The 23058-nt window shown below is 41.2% G+C and overlaps 1 protein-coding gene across 1 annotated transcript in view; it reads left to right on the top strand.

Moving 5' to 3' along the window:
- Positions 1 to 23058, top strand: part of LOC108926591 (ras and Rab interactor 2-like) — a 36344-nt gene that overhangs the window by 5671 nt on the left and 7615 nt on the right. The window contains exons 2-6 of the mRNA XM_018739338.2: positions 16850 to 16993; positions 18728 to 18839; positions 21768 to 21840; positions 22044 to 22135; positions 22239 to 22678. Coding sequence (XP_018594854.1) covers positions 16850 to 16993; positions 18728 to 18839; positions 21768 to 21840; positions 22044 to 22135; positions 22239 to 22678 — 861 coding nt within the window. The remainder of the gene's footprint in view (positions 1 to 16849; positions 16994 to 18727; positions 18840 to 21767; positions 21841 to 22043; positions 22136 to 22238; positions 22679 to 23058) is intronic.

Below are 23058 nucleotides of genomic sequence, written 5' to 3'. Positions count from 1 at the left end.
GAAGAAGTCTCAGTATTCCTCTCTTCTGGAATCAGTGGGCATCACGCAGAATACACCATGGACACTAGTTCATTTTTTAATCTTTAATTAATATGCAGCAATATTAAAGTTAGATTTACTTTAAAATGACTGGAAATAAAAAAAAATCTTTTCTCCCTAACCCCTTATTCAAATGACCTCATTGTACTAGGCAATGCCACATGCTTCCATCATGTACAATGAAGTAAAAAGATGGTGAGCTGCACTGTAATGGTGGATTGTTTTGGGATAATGTATTGAGTTTTTCACCTTCAGTGCAGGCTGCATGTCTCACAGCAACCTTCACAAAATGGGTCACACAGCTGATGCATTACATAAATGTTTGTCAGCATTTAATTAGTTTGCTGTCAAAATAACGTAATAGAAGTGTACCTATGTTCAGTTGGTGGGTGCTTTTTGTAAAACTTTCTGATATAGTGATAATGGAAAAATTGTGCATGCTCTATGAAGCTGCCCCTGACAGAGCTTGACTTTCTAATCCATATATAAGTGCATCTTGCTGCCCCTAAAGGTAAAGAAGTGGTAACACAAGATATTTGTGAAGATAGAAGACTGAAGAAAATGTGCATGTACACACACACACACACACACACACACACACACACACACACACACACACGCGCACAGTCTGAAACCACTTGTCCTATATGGGGCTGTGGTGAGCCAGAGCCCAACCCAGCAACACAGGGCATATGGCTGGAGGGGGAGGGGACACACCCAGGACAGGACAGAACACCAGTCCATCGCAAGGCACCCCAAGCAGGATTTGAACCCCAGACCCACCAGAGAGCAGGACCCATCACACCCCCCAAAGAAAATACAGTTAAAAATAAATAAATAAACCGAGAAATGTCTGTCTCTTTGAAAATCTCTAAGTTGGATGTTCATAATACGAGGAACAATTGTTCAGAAATCTATCTGTGATGTAGGATCCAAACCAACTGAGGACAATACGGGAAGATACTCTTCTCCAGCCTTTGCAGAAGGGCAGTAAGATCAGTAGTATTGAATGCTACAGTGAGAGAAAAGGGGGCAAGTAGTCAATTTGACTGATGGAAGCATAAGGCCATATTCTGCTCACCAACAGGTTCAAATGATGCAAGGCAGTGTTTAGGATTTGATGGTTCACCAGAAGCTGCTGTGGAATAGAACTGAACTTTTGAATTTGGAGGTGTAAATCTATTTTTAAGTTGAAAAAACTAGAATCTAGACATTCCTGCTGCTAAAGCCATGGAGGACAGCAGTAGTATTACTGTTGGTTTTTAGCAGGAATATTGTTGGGAAGAGAAAATATGGGTTATTACTGCTCTTGCTAATTAATTTGGAGTAAAAGGTCCAGTGAGCTGATAAGACCTCTGTTGTAGCTCATGGTATGGTTGGTCTTAGCGTAATGATGCACATGGAATTTGGTTGATCTCTCCTCGCATTCTTGTAAGAAATGTGCTGTTTCATTAAAGTGCAGGCAGTGCTTTCTAACTTTAACTACTTTAATGATGCAATCTCTTTTTTTCATTATAATGGTATTATAATTGTGTGAGACTTTGTTCACAGTAGCACTTCAGATATGAAATTGTGAAGTGTCTTAATGACTTTGCTGCAACTGATATTGGCAGTGGGCAGGCAGATATTACAATTGATGAGAAGACAATCTGATATTGTGACTAAAAGTACAAAACAACTAGGTTCTGGAGAGTAACGTCCCAGGTGATGACAAGATTCAGCGTATGGTTGTGGTCATGAGTAGGATAAGCAACGTGTTGACTGAGCCCTAATGAGTCCAACAAGAGGCAGAAAGGATTTCCTACTTGTGTCTGATTCCACATTATTGTGAATGTTGAAGTCAGAAAGAAAATGGTAACCCTTGCTTTTAAGAATGTGAGTACTGCCCTTAAAAATAGTAGCTAGACCCCTGCCAAGGCCAGAATCCCTTGGGTTATGCAAAAAGCAGTAGGTGTAGGGGAGACCTCTGCTAGCAGGATAATGTCAGGTGGTCTAAGATTCATTTCAGACAAATGAGGTAGATTGTGTGGGTGAGCATGAAGTTTTGTTTCAGGGAAGATTTTAGCACACATATATTGCTGTTCATAATCACTAAAAGACAAATCTAAGTGCAGATCTATTCCCAAGTCTCACCTAGTGCATCATAAGAGCCAGAATCAGTATTTGAAAAATCTTGATTCAATGAGGAAATCGTGCCCCTGGAACTGTTTGTTGTAATGATCTGTTTTTCACCTTATGTCAATTCTGTCCATAATCTATTCTCCTTTTCTTGGGCAGCATAAACATGAATAAAGTTTGTACTGGACAAGTCAAAATTCTTTCTTAAGAGGTTGAAATACACCAATGATTGATATCCAAACAAGATATTCAACACCCTTTCAGATTCCTCGTGCAGCCATCTCTGGAGGCCAATTTGGCAAATAGTTGGGGTGTGAGCTGGATTAAAAGCAACAGGAGACTGTAACAATAGACCATCCAGGATCCCCAGGAATCTCTTAAGCTCTCCAAACTCGAAGAGTGTTGAATACAACAAAATTTTTGGATAAAGAAGGGTTCTTATGAAATTTCTGAATGGAAGGCAGAGATCTTAACAATCCTGGGTAGCATGAAACAGACTCCATACCCACCCACAGAGAAATCTGGATTAGGCTGAATCCAATTAGTCATTTCTTTAATTTGTGCAACCAAATGGCAAAATCTCATGTTTAGTACGAAAGCCCTACCTTTGTCTTTTGGTTGACACAGTATAAAGAGCTTAATTCTGGTCCTTCCATTATTCTAGATAAATCTAGAGATCAAGGTGTCTAATTTAACAAAAAAAAAATTTGACAAGTAATGGGGTAGATTTTGAAGTAGGTGTGACAGCCTAGATAAAACATTCATCTTGACAACATCAATTCTCCCAAGAATTTAAATAAACAGGTTCACAAAGCCAGGTTCTCTTTAATCTTTTTAATTTGCGATGAATAGATGGTGTCTAAGAGGGGTGCGGTGGTGCAGTGGGTTGGACCGGGTCCTGCTTTCCAGTGGGTCTGGGGTTCGAGTCCCGCTTGGGGTGCCTTGTGACGGACTGGCATCCTGTCCTGGGTGTGTCCCCTCCCCCTCCAGCCTTATGCCCTGAGTTGCTGGGTTAGGCTCTGGTTCCCCATGACCCTGTATGGGACAAGCGGTTCAGAAAACGTGTGTGTGTAGATGGTGTCTAACTGGGGGATGTGGTGGCATGGTGGGTTTGGCCGGGTCCTGCTCTCTGGTGGGTCTGGGGTTCCAGTCCTGTTTGGGATGCCTTGTGATGGACTGGTGTCTTGTCCTGGGTGTGTCCCCTCCTGCCTGGGTTAGGCTCTGGTTTGCCTCAACCCTGCTTGGGACAAGTGGTTTCAGCCTGTGTGTGTGAGTTGGTGTCTAGGTGGCAATTAAGCTCAAGAAGAACAGAATTCCTAGGTTTCTATTCTATGTGCAACTACTGTGGACATGTGTGATGGAGAAGATGGTAGTTTTGGACTAATTACCTACTTTGAGAATCCTGTCTGCTTCTGAATCTGTCTATTGGTACAGTGCACTTTTGTTTACTCTGAGTTGTATGCTGGTTTGGAGGAAAGCTTCTGGTAAATAAACAAAGGTAATGTCAGCAACCAAAATAGCTCCATGGGTTGAGAGGCAGCAGCAGTACAATGTACTGTCTCCCTCTCTCTGTCACACTGAGCAGCGTGTAGAGACCAGATTGGCAAACATCCTTATGCGCGCACCTGTGCATTCTGAGCTCCCTGGCTTGGTATTTATGACCTGCTGTAAAGAAAGGCACATAAAAAAACCCTTATCAAAGCTATAGCAGGGTGTTGAAAAACTTAAGGAAGCACTTACTGTCTACGATTGCTACCTGTCGGTGAATTGGGTAAAGCTTTGGCACATGATTTGTATGGGTATGTTAGCGCTATCTGTGCAAGAAAGGTAAATAAACTAAATCCCTATCAAAGTATTTGTAACGGTGAAAAGGTTGCTACTCGAAAGTTGGTCTCTGTCACATATGTGTCTCTTGATTAAAATCCAGTTCAGGCTGTGTACAGCTGGGAGGGGACAGACTGTAGTGTAGTTAGAGCTTCCTTTGCACTAAAAGGTTGCAGGTTCAAATCCCACCTCCAGCTTTTGTACCCTTGAGTAGGGTACTTACCCTAAATTGCTCCAGTAAATTTACCCAGCTGTATAAATGGGGAAATAATTGTGGGTACCTTAACACCAGTATTATTGTTATTACTGTTACCATTATTTATTGCTATTGCTGTTGCACTACTCACTGTCATTGTCATTTTTTTGTTTGTGCAGTATTTCTATTCTCTCTGTCTTTGTCCATAGTCTGTGGAGAAGCATTCAGGAAGAATTTCATGATACTTGTACGTGGTACTTGTACCTATGACAATAAACAATAAACTTGAATACTGTAAGTCTTTTTGGAAAACAGCATAAGCTAAATTAATAAATGTATAGACTGCATATTCTCCCCATGTTTGTGTGGGTTTCCTTTGGGAGCTTTAGTTTCCTCCCACAGTCCAAAAACAAGCATGTTAGGTGAATTGGTGACTCTAAACTGCCCTTATGGTGTGTATATTTGAGTCAGAGTCTGTGATTTTTTTCTGTGATGGACTGGTGTTCTGTGGACGTTTATGTTATGTTTATCATATACGTTTAGGTTTCTTTATTTAGCAGACACTTTTCTCCAAAGCGACTTCCAATGAACTCTTTGTAGTGTTACCAGCCCACACACCTTGTTCACCGTGGTGACTTACACTGCTAGATACACTACTTACAATTGGTCACTCATCCATACATCAGTGAAACACACTCTCTCTGTCACTCAGACACTGTGGGTGACTTTAGAGTCACCAGTCCACCTGAACAGTATGTCTTTGTACCATGGTGTTATTCCATTGCTGATTAGTTCTCATTTTTAAAAGACTGGTATTTATTGTAAATCAATTTAGAGTTGTAACCCATATGCAGTGCCTTTACTGTAAAGCATTTTGAGGACCTATGTTTATGGTAAGGGGGGGTGTGGAGGCACAGTGGGTTTGGCTGGGTCCTGCTCTCTGGTGGGTCTGGGGTCAAGTCCTGCTTGGAGTGCCTTGCGACAGACTGGCGTCCCATCCTGGGTGTGTCCCCTCCTCCTCCAGCCTTGCACCCTGTACTGCTGGGTTAGGCTTCAGTTCGCCGCGACCCCACTTGGGACAAGCGGCTTCAGACGATGTGTGTTTATGTTAAGTGCACCATATAAAAGATCAGTAGTAGATTATAGATGATTATCACTTCAAGTTTTACATAAGACTTTCTTTTGCCTTTTCAAATCTGAGCAGTTTGTTTAAAACTTCTTTGCTTTAGAGTATTTTATTATTACCCATGATAAAGAGTAACAAGGTACATATGCTTTTAAGCCACCAGAGTATCTAACAACTGGCATGTTGAGGAGAAGTCTTGTCCAGTGTGAGGAGTAGTGTGAGATATCTGAAAAAGAGAAGGGTGTTCCAATTCTGTAATCATACTGAATGCTCTGTTCAATGCATCCCCCCCAGAAGCTGTATTACATAACTGAGAAGCTATAAGGGTTGATGTCTTTTTTTATTTTTATTTTTATGTAAGGAAGACAAATGAAGAGGACAGTTCATCTTGCCTGTAGGTGCCAGGCTATGTGGCCTTGACAGTCTTGTGGAAAAACAGCTCCTTGAACTCACATGTGTGTTTGGGTGTATGTATGAAATTGAATAGTTATGCCTTAACTTTAAACTGAGCTATAAGATACTGACGAAATTTATTTGCAGCTACGTTTTTTTCCCATGAAGCATACATTGTCACAGTTTTTGACACTTCCCCTTGATGTTTCACTAACCAGTGAACCTCCAGTTTGACCTCTTTCTAATTCTGTTAGCTGTCTTAGATTGCTTAAGAAACTCACACATTAAAGTGAGGATGGTCAAACTTTTTGATATATGGCAAATATAGGTAATTGTTATTTAATTTAATGCTATATAAGTTTTTATTAGGACCATTCCATGTGGTGTTTCCAGGATATTCTCCACCCCCGTAAATGTTTAATTCTGTCTCTGAACGTACATAGCCTTTAGGGAATGAAAAATGCTTACATTTTTATGAACTTCATAAAAGCCCACGCTGTTCACACTCAAGTGTGACCCTCTTTGAAAAGGCCATCTTCTATCTGCTGCGCTCTAAACAGGGATTGAGATATAAAGACTATGCATAAACTTGACAGAGCTAACCGTATCTGTTCTACAGAATATTGTGCTGAGCTGATGCAGATATAACACAAAATAATTTGGGTCCCACAGTAACTTTTTTACGTTTTGTTTCTACAAAAATGTGTCCCAGCTTTAGTGTCAGCACTGTCAGATTTTTACAAAAGTTTTATAAAATCAGGAGTATACATGGACAGCTATATATAAAATCAGGAATATAAACGGACAGCTATATACAAAGGACCCCTTTACTTCCTGTTTTCATTTTCTTAATGGCCATGCCACAACCATAGAAAGTCAATTTCTTTGTCTTGTAAATTGAAAAAATAAATCCATTATGTTCTAAAAAAGTTTGTATTTTGTTAATTTGAAGAGATTTTTTTTTTAATGATGCAGAATGGCCTTTCTATAGGTAACATGTAAGAAAACAAACCTCTATAATTTAGTCAGCTCTCTACAAGACCAGCTCCTTCAAGTGCTCTTTTGAGAAAAGTTCTTGGTGTGGATTCTGAACATTGTGACGCAGAAGCAAAATTTTTACACGACAGTGGTCCAAATGCTCATTTTTGGCAGAGACATGACAAAAAAGATATATGGTTCTGTCTACTTGATGACATATTGGTAGAAATCACTGGAAATGGAAGTTCCACCTGTATTCAGTGGTCAAGTGCGAAAAAGGGATTTAAAAAATTTTTTCAGGAGATTGTTTCTTTCTAAAACATGATAGCGAAATCCTAATCTGTCAAAACATGTAATATTTTGCTTAGCCCAAAAAATGTAAATTTAAGGACAACAATATTTTGTCCCAAATGTTAAGAATGCCTTCTTGACAAATGTGTATGCACATATTCAATGGAACCCTGCAGTTCTCTACATCTACTGTACATGAATTTGTGTTACAAATCACATTGTTGGATTCACAAACTTATATTGAGATCAAGTTCTGTTGGTTTGCTCATATAGGGTTTTTCAGCTCAGTAAGGTATGTTGTCATGAAAAGGTATTGTTTGTGCTTGTTAAGAACAGAGGTTTATTACTTTTTGGACCAGCACAGCTACTGTTGCTTTGAGTAGGTAAATGTCCTACCTCAAAGTTCTGGATCAACTGTGGTTATTGCTCTCGTTTTGAAAAAGAAAAAGGTCATTTGAATTTTGAAATGCTAAGTGCATTTCCAGTGTTTAGTTTGCAAGGGGTGTTCTCTAGCAGCACTGTACTAGCAGAGGAGCATGAAGTGGCAGATACCTGCTGTGGGAACAAGTGCTGATGATTGCACTCTGTCTCCTTTTATCTACACATGGTACCACAGTGTCCTGGTACTGGAATTAACTTGCTTCAAGGGACATCAGTTGAGATCGTCCTAGTCTCTTGAGAGCTTTTCAAATTAATCATTTTAACTCTCCTTACTGCCTGTCATCCAAGCAATTTACTACTCTAAAATCTATGTAGTAGAAAAATTTGACTACACCTTCTTTATTCTAAAGACAATTCCTGTTCCCTGCTCCGTAATAATCATTAAAAATATGTTATAAGTACCATGTGGAAGTACACCCCCTAATGTGTCACTCAGAAGTGGAAATGCATCTTTGGACATGTAGAACTCTGTTGTCATGGCAACTGTTTGCTTCTACATTCAAGTACTCGCTGACTGCCCACACAGTATCACCACGGTGATATCCAGCTTTGAGTTCCCAGAATGAGGGAAATAAAGCAGACAATTCAGAAACCCTCCACAGAAATTTCAGTTTATCACTGTTCGACATATTTCTGAAATTAATTTAAAATGATTAGGGGTTAAAATTTTCTGCCAGGCCTTATGCTTATGCATGCTTCTGGGACAAACAAAAGTTGAGGTTATTTAAAGATAATTATTCATAGTGTTGCCGGGTAGGCTCCGGTTCCCTGTGACCCCGTATGGGACAAGCGGTTCTGAAAATGTGTGTGTGTGTGTGTATTCATAGCTACTGCACATAGTTACTGTTCATGAGTGTATGGTAACGTTTATGGTTAAATATGGATGGCATGGTTGCACAGGGATTAGCGCTGCTGTCTCACAGCGCCTGGGTGGTGTGAGAGGATGTGGGTTTGATCCCCACTCAGTTTGTGTGGAGTGTGCATGTTCTACCCGTGTCTGCGTGGGTTTCCTCCCACAGTCCAAAAACATGCTGTTCAGGTTCCCCCATCGTGTGTGAGTGACACAGAGAGAATGTGTTCCACTGATGTATGGATGAGTGACCCAGTGTAAGTAGTGTATCTAGCAGTGTAAGTCACCTTGGTGAGTAAGTTGTCACTTAATCATGGAGGTTTGGAGCCTATCCTGGAATCACTGGGCGCAAGGTTAAGTAGACCCTGGACGGGGTACCAGAGGCAAGGTAGCCACATGCACATACTCATCCATTCATATGCTACAAGCAATTTACAATCACAAGTCAACCTGAACTGCATGTTTCTGGACTGTGAGATGAAATCAGAGCAAACCCACACAGACTGAGTTAGATCGGAACATGTCTATGTCCAAACAGCTCAGGCCCTCATTAGGCAGCAGAGCTACCCAGCACGCCACTGTGCTGCCCTGAAAATGATGACCAGTGAAACAAAATTTTTACCTGTAACTTATTTGAAGTGCCTGATTCAGAACTACATCCCACAGCAGCCGAGATGGGCCGTGGACCTGTGGGTGTGTATGAGTGTCGCACTGCGAAGTATAGCAAATATTCTTGTACCTCCAGCTGGATATGTAACCAGGGTTAGCTTGTGATTCATTCACATTCACTTGAATTAGTTTAAAGAGCATTATTTTTCATTTTAAGAATTATACATATTGTATATAAGGTGGCATTTGGCAGATACATTTATTCAAATTGATGTACAAGTCAGCATAAACAAAAGTACATTCCACAACAAACAAAACACATGAGTTCTAAAAGCCGCAGTACAACTCTGCTATAACCACCTCGGAAGGAAGCAAACACACACACTGGCTGAAGCCACTTGTCTCAAGGCAAGCCAGAGCCTAACCTGGCAACACAGGGTGCAAGGCTGGAGAGGGAGGGGACACACCCAGGATGGGATGCCAGTCTGTCACAAGGCACCCTAAGTGGGACTCGAACCCCAGACCCACCAGAGAGCAGGAACCAGCCAAACCTGCTGCGCCCCCACACCCCCAGAAAGCAAACAGGTATTTGCATGAAAAAAACTGGGCCCTTAGATTGAGGTGGGCAGGAACAAGTTATATTTACTCCATTACTTGTACTTAAGGAAATTTCTGTAGAAAATTTACTTCTCAGAGTAGTTTTTGACATTAATACTTCTTGATAGATTTTAATATATTTCTCTAATACATATGTAAAGAAAAATGTACTTTTATTCTGTCATATTTACTCCATTACAATTTTTTTTGTGTCCAGCTGTTACTACTGTATGTTATTTGCTGGGAAAGCCATATCTATAACCATGTAACTTTTGTTGATAATATGACACCTCTCTTCTTTTTTATCTTGTCCCACTTTGCCATAGCTTTCCTCCTAAGACACACACACATTTTCAGAACCGCTTGTCCCATATGGGGTCACAGGGGAACCAGAGCCTACCCAGCAACACAGGGCATAAGGCCAGAGGGGGAGGGGACACACCCAGGACAGGACGCCAGTCCATCACAAGGCACCCCAAGCGGGACTCGAACCCCAGACCCACAGAAGAGCAGGACCGCGCCACCGCGCCACCACGCCACCACACCCCCCTTTCCTCCTAAGAATCAAGCTCTTTTTAATCTCATGGCTGCAGTCACCATCTGCAGAGAGCTTGAGCCCAGGAAAATAAAATCAGTTACTGCCTCCACTTCTCTCCATTTATTTACAATGGATTTTTAGCACTTGTTCACAATCTTAGTTTTATTTTTAAGTTGGGCAGCAGATGAGCTTTGCCTTTTGTTTTTTCACCTTCATCAGCAGGCTTCTTGAATTCTCAAATCACTTTTTCCATGTTCTCTTCTTACTGTTGCATCTTGGTCTGCATGCAGATTCCTCAAGAGACTATTAAGGTGATCTGGTATCCTCCCATTTTGAAGAACTAGCCACAGTTTGTTATGGTATACACAGTGAAAGGCCTTACAGTAATCACTAAAGCAGAAATAGGTGTTATAGCTTTTGTAATAGATGTGAACCTGTTTGTTCCATTATCCAGTGGATGTTGGCAATTTGATCTCAGGTGCATCTGCCTCTTCTGAAGTCAGTCTATTCATCTGGGAGTTCTCAGCCCATATATTGCTGAAGTGTGACTTGCAAGCATTATCTTATTTTTGCATGTGAGATGAGTTCAATACTATAGTAATTAGAGCACCCTTTGGAGTTGCCCTTTTTTGGTATTGACGTAGAAATTTTCCAATCCAATGGCCACTCTTGTGTTTCCCAAATTTGCTGGCATATTGCAAGCAACAGTTTGACAGCATCATCGTGGAGGATTTTTAATAATTCAGCTGGGAATCCATCACCTTCTGCAGTCTTGTTATCTGCAGTACTTTCTAGGGCCCACTTAACGTCACTCTCCAAGGTGTCTAGCTCAAAATCACCACCAAGTGAGCACACCATTGTATGCCTCATATATAAATCCTTCATGTATTCCTTCCATTTCCTTTTAATCTTTTCTGTTTCTACGGTGACCCTTCCACCTTATATTGCGTGGAGGATCAAATTGATTTTTCCAATTTTGTTCAAAAATTTCCATCTTTCCCTTCAAGCTGTTTGCCTTGTTCTGTTAGGTATGTCTCCCTATCTTTTCTTGCTGTTCTTTGAAACTCTGTATCCAGCTGAACTTATTTTTCCCTATTTCCATTTCTTTTGCCTTCCTTCCTTTACCCAGCTATATAAAATGGGTAAATATTTGTAAGGACCTTAACATTGTGAGTCGCTTTGTAGAAAAGCATCAGCTAAATAAATAAATGTGTGTGCGCGGAGGCATGGTAACCTGCATTAGTGTATGTTGGAGTTTGCCCTCACATGCCTCAGCAGTCTTTTTAACGGTTCTGATCAGTTGAGCACATGTAATCTACTAGTAATGGGAGAAAAAGTAGTGAATACTTAAGTAAGGTAAAGGGATCTAAGGAGAGGAAAACAAAAAACTCCAAACAAACAAAAAAAAAGGAATATTGAGGGTCCAAATGTCAGTGGTTCCCAGCCATCCTGGGCATAGACCATTGCAGATCCTTTCCACTCCAGCCATCACATTTTCCAAGTGCTCCATTCTGCATAACAGTAAAGGCAAAAAACAAGACACAAAAATAGCCTTATTTCTGAGGCAGTGTTCTTTTTTAACCTCTGAAGTGCGCATTATAAACTATATCACTCATGAATGGACTTGAAGATTTTATTTTTGGCATCCAACTTCTCCACTTCTCCACAAGTATTGACTAATCAGATCGATATGGTTTTCTATTTCTCTTACCAGCTCCATAAATTTGCATTGCATCATCTGTTACAGTCATTTTTGTATTTCTTATTAGATTCCATTCTATAAGCAGCATCTTTCGTAATATGCACGGACTTTGAAATGCACTTTTACTCTGAGTTCTTTCACTTTAGAGATAAGAATCTGAAAATTAATAAATGTAAATACTGTATAGCACTGTAAAGTGACAGAGTACTGAACAATAAAGAACATGCTTGTGAGAGAAATTGAGGAGAGTGAGGAGACCGATTTAAGACACATGTTTCATGTACTGATTGTAAAATAGAGCAGCTTGGGCTCTTCTGTAAGGTCTATAAGAGAGTGGACCATAGGCTGGAGGACTTCCCTGTGACAAAGCTAGAACTCAGTTTACATTAGGTGGAATGCGATGAGGAGTAGGGGCATCTGCAGAACGAAGTGACGCAATCAGATGACTACTTTCTCGGCGACGTCTCAGTTCCCTTGACCAGTTCGGTGGTAACCGCGTCAAGGTATTGCTCTGAAACTGTGCCTAAGCCTCTTTTTTTGTGTGGTAAAAGTTGCAGGGCTGCAGCCATGGTTCCTAAGACTACCATTGGCTTGGCCCAAACTAAGCTGAAGGTCCAGCCTGTCCATGACTAATCCAGTGTCCCTGCCTGTGTCTTAGTGTCCTAAAACCCATCTCTGGTCCCACCCCTACCTCTGCCTAGGTGCTGCCTTTTTGTATTCTGGAATTTTCTCCTATCCAGAGTTGTCTCAGGTGACCCTGTCTGTGCCTGTCCTTGATTTTATGCCACTCCTCAAGCCTTTGCCTGTTGCTTGGCCCTGACCCTCACTGTTCAGGTTCCAAACCCCAAGACCATAAGGGACATCCTTCTGTTGGTGTAATGCACTGAGTGTATTTTTCTTTGAGGTATACGTAGCTTTGGAGAAAAGTGTTTTCCTTAGTGAAAAAATGTAAATTTAATTTACACCTCCTGACCCTTTCTGTAAGACTGTGCTGTTTATGCTTGACCATGTCCCCAAGACTGTCCGTGATCTCAATATTAAAATTTTATTAAATTATTAAATTCCTCAAATCTTGGAGTCACCATAAAGAAGAAAGATTTTAACAATTAAAAAATGTTCTGTATTCAGCACATATCACATGTTGTTATTTACATTCTGGTGTATATATTCTTAATTAATTCAATGCATTTTTCAGGCTACATGGACCCCTGTCAAATTCCTTCTAATTTTTAGTTTGAAAGCAATGCAGCAAAGCTGTTGGATCCATTTTTTTTCCTTCTGGATTTATTGTTGTTTTTATATTCTCTCTAAAGTGTTTGTGTTTTTTTAAAAAAAAATGCTGTTATTTGGCTGTCTGCATTGCCTGCTTAGGTTTGGCAGGTTATTCACTACAGCCCTAGTCCAAGTAACTCCTTTCCAGGTACGAAGGGGAAAACTTTGGTATTTTGACTAGAGTACCTCTTCAAGGTTTCAGTAACAATGGGAACACTACCTCTAAATTATAGATGAACATTGTGGCACAGCAAGTGAAGCTTGTGAGTCGTTTAATGGGCCTGGCTTTGAATCAAGTGTGTGCAGTGTTTATATGTTCCTCCGTTTGCTTGTACCCTGTAGACAAGCATGGAAGAAGGCATTGGCAAACCATTTCTGTTCTTCCCTTGCTTAGAAAACAATGTGAGAAGTTGCCAAGAGTGAATTTTACTGGCTGGCACTTCTACACACACCTCTAAATTGGCAGAGAAGGGTGGTGTTGCCATTTTCTAAAAGGTGGACAATATCACATTTTCTGGCTCTCATTTTAAACAACTAAATGAACACTTTCTTGTTAAAATTTGGAAATATAGCTAATTCACAACTATCACATTCAGATTAGTCATTTGAAATGTGGGCTGCAGTCACAATCACAGTCTTAAGATTTTGCAAGCATTGAGTCCTGTTGAGGGAGACTGAGAGGATGAGCAGAAGTGACGCCACAACACTTGATCAGATCTACCAGAAAAGTAGGACTCAGTTTCAATGCCATTTCTTTGATGCTAAGCTGTCCAAGAGATGATAATAGAATCCGATGGTTGACAGTTTTGAATGCTGCAGGTTGTTCTGTAGATAACTACATAAGTGTTTGTAGGTACTGGTTACTGAGGCTGGCGCTTCCAAAATTTTTAACAGAAAAGGGAGAGGAGCAACTGGTCTGTAGTTCAGGACTGAGTCTGTATCCAGAGAGAGTTTCAGTTTACGTTTATTCATTGAGCTGATGCTTTTCTCCAAAGCAACTTACATGTTGACTTACCTACAATTATTTGCCCATTTATACAGCTGGGTAATTTTGCTGAAGCAATTTTAGGGTAAGTACCTTGCTCAGGGGTACTACAGCCAGAGGTGGGGATCGAACCTGCGACCTTTGGTTGGTTGAGTTTCTTTAACAGCTATGAGATGAGGGAAGTTTTGAAGGCAGATGGGAAGAAATGAGAGGAGAGAAAGAAGTTGGTGATCATGGAGAGGAAATTGCCTGTCAGAGAGGTGAAGTGATGGGATCAAGGAAGCAGGTGGTGGTTCTGTGTGACAGCAGGAGGTTGGAAATTTCAATTTCTGATAGGGGCTGAAATGCAGAGCATGAGGCTTTGCTGGGAGACAGCATGATCAGGGGTAGTGGATCCATGATGTCCATGATGAAATTGACTTTGTCTCTGAAGAACAAAGGAAATACCATTGGCAGTAAGAGAGAAAGAAGGAGGGCAGAGCAAGGAAGAAAATGTGGATTGTTGACAGCAGACTGTACCTTGTTGTGGAGTGTGCTGGTCTAGATGTTAGAGGACACAGAGAATCAAGAAAGCTGGACAGGACTGAAAGGAAGACATTGATGGTGCTGACTGTACATAACTGAGAATCGTGCAGCAGATGGGAAAGAGGTTAGTATGACAGAAAGGGAATAGGGTGAAAGAGATTTTAAGTTATGGCAGAATGATGCTGGGCGAATCGTTTTTGACCTGCTTAAGCATTCCCATGTATCCCCCTCCTTGTCTCCTTGTACTGGCTTGATATAGCTGCCTGGATCAAATTCAAGACTCTGATTATGGCCTACAAAACCATCAGTGGATTTGCTCCCCAATATCAACAAGACCTGATCATTCAGTACACCTCAGCCAAACTGCTACGCTCCTCCACCTCTGCCACTTGGTGGTCCCACGCAGAAGAAGTCCAAAATCAAAAGCTCAAAGGTTTTTGGTACTGGCTCCTATGTGGTGGAATGACCTCCCCCTGTCACTCAGAACTGCTGAACCTCTCTCTGCATTTAAGAAGGGTCTCAAAATCACCTCTTTCAGACTCACTTCTGAGCGCTGGAGGATGACCACTAAGAGCGTGGTCGAGGCAGTGATAAAGACAGCATGGAATTCCAAGGAGCACAGGTCAGGAAAGTGGAGAGGGTGAAGTGAATATTCCCACTGGGCAGAAATGAGCAGAGGCCTATGTTTCAACCTCTGTCAAAGGGTGGAGGGGTGTGAGTGAAGACGTACTTGATGGAGAGGGCTGCAGGTGTGGCTGTGTTTTCCGGAGTGATCCATGTTTCACTCAAGACTAGGAGGTCGAGTGAGAGATAGGAGTGTAGCCTGGGATAAATGTCAGTCTTCTTCACAGCAGACTGTCGCTTCCAGAGCCCCATGGGAAAAATGAAAAAGGATGGAGAAGTACACAGAGGAGGAAACGCCACATTGTTGTTGCAGCGTAAACATGTGGGCCTGTGATGACGATGATAGTGCTTAGTTTGGTTACCACTGACAGCTTTACTGTCAAACATTTTTGTTGCACAATATCTCACAGAACACAATATGGATAACAGAACTCAGGACAAATGTTAATTTAATGGTAAATTTAAAATGTTAGTCTGTACCATTTTAGCTCAGCTATGAAATTACACCTCACTGCCTAAACAGTTCTTGCTTTCCTAGGAACAAAGACATTGCGTAACTTGTACATCATGTTACAAACATCCAAATTATGTACAAATATTCCATGTTTCCACGTTTGTTTTTAATTGCCTTTTCTTTGCTATTTTAGAAAATTTCTCATTTGTAGAGTGAAAATGCCCTGCATTTTGATTTCTGCTATAAGGTGTAGTCAAAAGCATTCCGACAGAATAAAAATTGAAGCTATGGAGGGAGGGGGGAGTAGGAGCGGGCAGCATCAGGGACTGATTTCACAAACAGTATTTTTTAAATGTATTGTTCCTGTTAAAGAAGGTAAAATAGAATATATCTAGGCCAGTACTCACAGGTGTACCTGTATTTGTTTATTACAGCATGGAAATGAATGTGTGTCTGCTTCCTTGTGGCTAGTTTTGCTAGTCTAATAGATACATTGAATGTCACGCGGAACCGAGGGAGCCGGAACGGCTGGACCCAAGCGCAGGGTCGTTCGTCTGGACTCAAGGGCTCAGGCAAGTTCTTGGTGTCGGGGACAGGCGAGGAGTCGGTCGATCGGCGGTCGTAGTCAGAGCGAGGATCCATGGGCATGGTCAGGGGAACGAAGCGAGGGGTTGGAAACCGGAGGATGGAAACAGGGAACAAGGGTTGTGTGTGAACTGGACGTCGCGAAAGAGGACGGTTGTCTCTGACGAGATTCCGCAAAGGTATGGGAGCTGAGGAGGGTCTTTTAAAGGGTGAGCGGTTAGTCGGGTGCTTGATCGGAGTCAGGTGCTGTCGACTGTGTAGCGTCATCAGCCGCTTCTGCGCGAGCGTGGACGTGACATTGAAGGTGAAACACTTTGTAATTCATTCTCCCCTCATAATCCTCCATTACACTGCAGCTCAAACTCCTTTATTTTTTTTAGTCATTTTAAAGTACTTGACGAAAGACTGTAAAGAGAAACGCTGAAAGAGACTAGAGAGTGAAAGAGGTGGTAGCGGAACAGCTCCGTAGGTTCTTCAGTGGGTTATGTAATGAAGAACAGAGTGGAGATGGAAGAAAGAGTAAAATGTGAATATAGTTTAGTCATATAGAATAATTATTGATAATTTTGGAGCTGAACTTCTGTTTAGGGTTCTGCAAGTTTGAGATATGGTGGAAAAGCGTATTCTAGAAGGACTGCTTGTTTTTTCTCTTTAAATTTCTGCGTCTGTGCATGTGTATAAAAACCCCTTGTCGTCTTCCAGATGCAGGTTCCATGTGTGTGTCCATCACGTGGCTTGAGGAGCTTCAGCGTGCTGGACCGTCTGCTACTCACTCACCCAGTCTGGCTTCAGCTATCTGTCAATTCTGACTCTGCCCTGAAGATCCTGCAAAGAGAGCCCCCCGGGGTGAGAGATATTTAGACACCCACCTACTTGTGAGCCCAACATTAAGTGCTAGGCTGAGCTGAGAAACCAAACAGACAGTGTTCCCCCACCTAACAAAGGTAATAGGTTCCAGAAAAGCTGTTCTTAACACTAACTTTCATAACTCCGAGATGTTATTACTATTTGTTTCAAAGGAAAAGTTTTTATGCATTCCTGAGCCCCGAAAAGTAACACCCATTTCTACTAAAATACAACCAAATCCCGTTAAAAATGAATACAGCTACTTCAATAATTAGCATTAGTTATCATAGCACAACATTACAAGGTAGTTTCCTTTCCCTTTATCTCTATAACACTGTATGGGATTATTATTATTATTATTATTATTATTACTTTCTCCACCTGCACTTATTCAGCTCTTTCAGTGTTCCTTCATACTGTATGCTTAAACACTCACAAACATAACACACATACATATGATATTCAGTACTTTTGTATTAATTTGGCTTTTAATGCAAAAGACAAAACAACAGTGAAGACAAAAGAAATATTTGGAAAAATGCTAATGTATTCACACTCATCTGAACAAACTCACACAGTGTCTCACAGCTCCTGGGCTGCACAATTCAACATGAGTTTGATTACCACTTGTTCTTGGGAGTTTGCATGTTCCACCCGTGGTCATGAAGGTTTCCTGTCAGACTTGTTTCAGGTGAAGTGATGGTCACGGTTGTGTGCGTGTGTGCGCGTTCGTGCATAGGTGTACCTGTGAGTGTGTATGTTCACGTTTCCATTTTCTTCACACTTCTTTCATAATTTTTTCACTTGGCATAGCCATAATCCACTAAACAGTTTGAAAAATAACTGCAGAAGTGGGGGAGTAAGTGGAGAAATACTGACCAAACATGCGTCCATGCCGTAACTGCCAAAATTACCTCTTGGTACGTAGCGGTGCACTTCGTGACCTGTAAGGGGGTGGCATGGTGGCATGGTGGCACAGCAAGTAGCGCTGCTGTCTTACAGTGCCTGGGTGGTGCAAGAGGGCATGGGTTCAATCCCCAGTCAGTCTGTGTTGAGTTCATATGTTCTCCTCATGTCTGTGTGTGTTTCCTCCTACATGCTGTTCAGGTTCCCCCATAGTGTGTGAGTGACAGAGAGAGTGTGTTCCACTGATGTATGGATGAGTGATCCAGTGTAAGTCACCATGGTAAATAAGGTGTGTGGACTAATAACACTACATGGAGTTCATTGGAAGTTGCTTTGGAGAAAAGAGTCTGCTAAATAAATAAATGTAAGTGAAACCTTTGTATCTTGAGGATGACTATATAATATTTTCACTGAAATAAAAGCATAAGCAGTAGGTCTAATCATATGCACTTCCAAATTTCATAAAGTAGAGTAATCCTTAAAGCAGTGTACAAGAGAAAAAGTAAACTTTGAAATGAAACTTTGCTAAATTTAATAATCTGATATATACATTCTGCCTAACTGTCAGGGTTTCAGATTTTTGCTGCTGTCTGCGATATTTAGTTATGCAACTTGGATGGTGTAATAGGTTTGGGCTGAAGGTTTGGTGTGAATGCTGGATCGGGATGTAGAGAAATGGTGGCTAGAACCATAAAACGAGGTAGGCATTGTCAGTTTTTTCCATCATGATACATGTTCACAGCAACTGTGATCTAACTGCTTTTATCAAACTCTCTGTCTGTGTGATGGTCTGGTTCCACCCCCACCCCCACCCCCCACCCCCCACAGGCCTTCCTTGTCTGCAAGTCTGTGCTAACCCAGAAGGTCCTGTGTATGCGGCTGACAGATGAAAGTGCTCCTTCCACCATCAGGCAGTGCATAATATGTGAGGAGGATTCCAGTGAGTATTTCACTCCCTTCCACAGATCCATACCCCATTTTTGACACAATCACACCTTATACAGTATCACAAAATCACCTTGTTTATCTGTTTTGAAAGAAACTGCTTCTCAGATTGATAAAGCACACGGTCTAAATTGTGGCACATTAGGGCATTCATTACACTGGAGTTCTTTTTGCTTATATATATATATATATTTGCAAATGGTGTGGAATATGTTTACCCAGAGCTGATTAGTTGCATGTTACCTTTACTCTATTAATTAATTAAATTGCACTTGTGGGAATTTATACTTTTCAGATTTTAAGCATCTGAACTGACTGACTATTTAATTTTTATGTTATTTGGATGTTGTTTCTTATGTTTAGGTTTTCATTTCTTTTAATTCATTAGGCAGATGTTTTTTCTCCAGTTCAACATACAACTTAACAAAAGTTAATTTCACCATCATATGGAGATACACATGCAGATTCTCAAAGTACAGTTAGTTTATCCAGTAGCATCATCTTTGACTGCCTACATTAAACAAGTAACTGCATGTAGAATTGATAGGGAATGTATGTGGACATATCTGCATTTTCTCGCAGTACTGTCTCTACCTGTATGTCGCTGTGGCATAGGAAATGCAAGTTTTTTTTTTAAGACAGATAATGTAGCACAATTTTATGGAAGACATGAGATCAAGGGAGAAGCTGGTCTGAAAGAAAGGTGTTTTCAGATGCTTTGTCTTTTTGGAAAGAGATGTGTTTTGAGCCAGAACTGAAAACCTTTTGGATTTTTTTTTTTTTTTTTTTTTTTTTACTTTTTGTGGGTGGGACCACAAAGTGGCCAGAGGTGGAGGAGTATAGCAGTCTGGCTGTGGTATCGTGAGTCATCAACTTTATCCTATTTGTTTCAAGACCCATGTAGGCACAGAACTTAAGTCACAGCATACAAGGTACAATGGTAATGCAAACTGAATTCTGCGTTCAGTGAAATTTTACGTTCCGATGCACATTATTCAAGGGTTTGAACATTTTATTGCAAATGTCATTTCTGACAGAAAGTAGAGATATGTACTTAAACTATCCGAAGTTATTTAGAAGCACCTTTCACAGAGATAGGTTTGCAGCGGCTTCATATAAGACAGAGGTGCAGGACAGCAGGTTTTAACTGAAACTAAACAAAGACAGTGAATGTAAGATGGAAAAAGCCTAGCCTATTATAGGCAGCTGTAACGTGCCCTGCGAAGGGTGCCAAAAGGCTCTCCCAGCCCTATGACCAGCTTTAATTAGGCAGTGCAAAGCCAGCCAGTCAGTGCAAGATAGCAGGGGCAGCAATCAATCATGATCCGCCCTGCCCCCTGCTATGGTTTCACAGCCTATCAGCTCACAGTATGAAAAGTGAAATTATAGAATACTGTGTTGTCATGGGGGGGCGCAGTGGGTTGGGCCAGGTCCTGCTCTCCGGTAGGTCTGGGGTTCGAGTCCCGCTTGGGGTGCCTTGCGACAGACTGGCGTCCCGTCCTGGGCGTGTCCCCTCCCCTTCCAGCCTTACGCCCTGTGTTGCCGGGTTAGGCTCCGGCACCCCGCGACCCCAAATGGGACAAGCGGTTTCAGATGATGTGTGTGTTATCATATAAGTGGTGTTATATAATGGAGGTAACTGTCAAAATATACACCAGTATAAAACACCTTTACCAAAGACTGCATTGGGTCACCACAAAATATCAAAACTGCTTTACTGTGCTTTGGCATACATTGTTTGAGTGTCTGGAACTGCATCGGAGAGATGGGAAACAATTCTTCCATGAGATATTGTTTTGATCGTTTTTCATTTGTTGCCATTTACGTTGCTCTCTTAGGGAATCTGTGGGCCTAAAACAAACCAGGAAATGTAACCCACATATTAACAGTTACCATAACCCTTAACTAAATGAAATAAGCACTCAGCCTTGTTGACTGTTGGTGTGTGCCATACATGTATAGTACTCATTCACCTGAGAAGAAGGATGACATATCAGGCCAACTGATCTCTTTTGTGTTACAGTGGGAAAGTAAGCATTTATTATTTCTGGGAAAAAAAAAGTTTTCAGAGTAAATTAGTGTTTTTAAATTATACCAGCACAAGAATAATTGTAAACATCAAAACTGGACGGTACAACCTTATGGTGAACTAGTGTTATCAGCATAATTCCCCATAACTATGTCGAAAGTAGTACTCGATGACAGTGCGTACCAAGCGTTTGCGCCAGTGCTAAATTGTAATGTTTCTCCAAAACAAACTAAATGTAATTATTTTAATATGAACATTTAAAAGTAGATCTATTATGGGAAAGAGTAAAATAAAAAAATGCATGAAAAAGCGTTAATATTTAGCACTGTTGTGTAATCTTGAAAAACCCACTCCTTACCCTGTGGTACCCAACTGGCCAGCAATTACATATACCCCAATTTGGGCACCCTCCTGGATGACATAGAAAATACTGTAAATGCTGTTTGTATCAGTCCTTTTGTGAAAAATAGTGCCTTTTTACAGTACATGTGATTTCAGTTAATTTGTATGATGAGAGTTAAAAGTAAGCAGTGTAATCATGTAAGGACTTTTCATTGCAAAACTGAAAATGTAGTGTATGCAATGTTACTGTTAATTTAAAAAATACACTCTCAAGACACTGGGAGGCTAACCTTTTTGCAGCTTGCCTATTGTTATGTGTCAAACGACTTGGGTGGACAATTTGCGACTGTTCTGAATTTTTCTAGGCACAAGGTAGCTTTTTAATGGCAGTTTTTGGCTTGATTTTTATAAACATTCGCAGATAGTGGCAAAAACGTATGAGTGAATCAATAGTCCAACGGATGGAATTGGGGGTGAGATGTCTCTACTATATGGTTGCACAGCAGACCTATGATGGTCTGTGTTTAACAACCCAGCCTTTCCTTTTCAAAGCTTTCTTCCTGGAGGGCTCAGCTATCAGCTTCCCTGACCTCTGCCGACTCGTGGCTTTCTATTGCATCAGCCGGTAAGACCTGTCCCCAGTTGCATCACAGACGTGCGTCAAAGGCAACACGCTATCCTGTGACTGATGACGAGGCAATGCATCACAAGAACATGCTCAGAGTCACTAACTTTCCACTGCTCAATGAATCAGATTGATGTGATTATGGAACAACCGGAATAGTCGTTCAGGATCTGTTGGTGAATTCAGCCTGTGGTCTTTTCCAGGGACGTGTTGCCCTTTCACCTTGAGCTCCCTGAAGCTATTGCCAAAGCCTCATCTCATGTACAGCTTGAGTCCATTTCACACATGGGAATAGGTGGGTATGGATTAAATCTTTCCAAGGAATTATGTTTTATATTTGTGAAATTTATATTTTTTACTTTCGTTTCTGCTTTTATTTTATAATTGAATTTTTTCAGAGTTTTGGAGCTCTTACCTAAATAACAAACAACCAACAGTGGAGCAGCTGGCACCCCCGGGCCCAGCCCCTACTGACTGTTCCGCTGCTCTGGAAGCACCAGGCACATCACTAGAGCTGTGTCTGCATCACGTGCACAACAACCAGGAGGTGTTGTGTTTCATCAACCCACTCTTCCTGCAGCAGCAGCAGCGGAGTCGTAGTGCACTACACAAACGCCATCGCTTCAAGCGCAGCCTGAGGGTGCGCGTCTCCACGGAGACCTCCTGTAACTTGTCCCCACCAGCATCCCCACCTCCACCGATGTTACCATCTAGCGGCCAGGAGGACTTGGAATGTATGAAAAAGAAGGCCAGCACTGCAGGTCCTCCCCTCAGAAGAACCCCAGCCCTTTCCCCTACCTCTGAAGAAGAAGATTATCTGATACCTGGTCCAACTATGGTTTGTAATCTAACTCACAAAAAGTCACATACACACAGTATCTTGGCCAGTAATACAATACAAAAAGGTTTATACATTTCCTTTACACCGTATTGCTTACATTTTAAAATCTGTTTTTAATGTGCCTCATAAAAAAGATCCTCATTTTCATCAAAACGGTATCAGAATGTGCAATGGGCACTCAACAGATAACCACAACTGGGACTTGAGCTCTGATAATCAATTTTTTTTTCCAAGATCCAACCACTACATTACAATCAATGAGAGATCAATAATACAGATCTCACCTGATTTATTCCTTAAGGTTAAGATCTGTGAAAAAAGCTCACATAAGGCTATAATGAATTAATAAGTCACTAAGACTTTTATTTATTTCATCC

Source organism: Scleropages formosus, chromosome 7 (genome assembly GCF_900964775.1).
Source record: "Scleropages formosus chromosome 7, fSclFor1.1, whole genome shotgun sequence".
Lineage (NCBI taxonomy): Eukaryota > Metazoa > Chordata > Actinopteri > Osteoglossiformes > Osteoglossidae > Scleropages > Scleropages formosus.
Note: the sequence above shows the minus strand (reverse complement) of the source record. Positions and strands in the feature narration are given on the sequence as shown.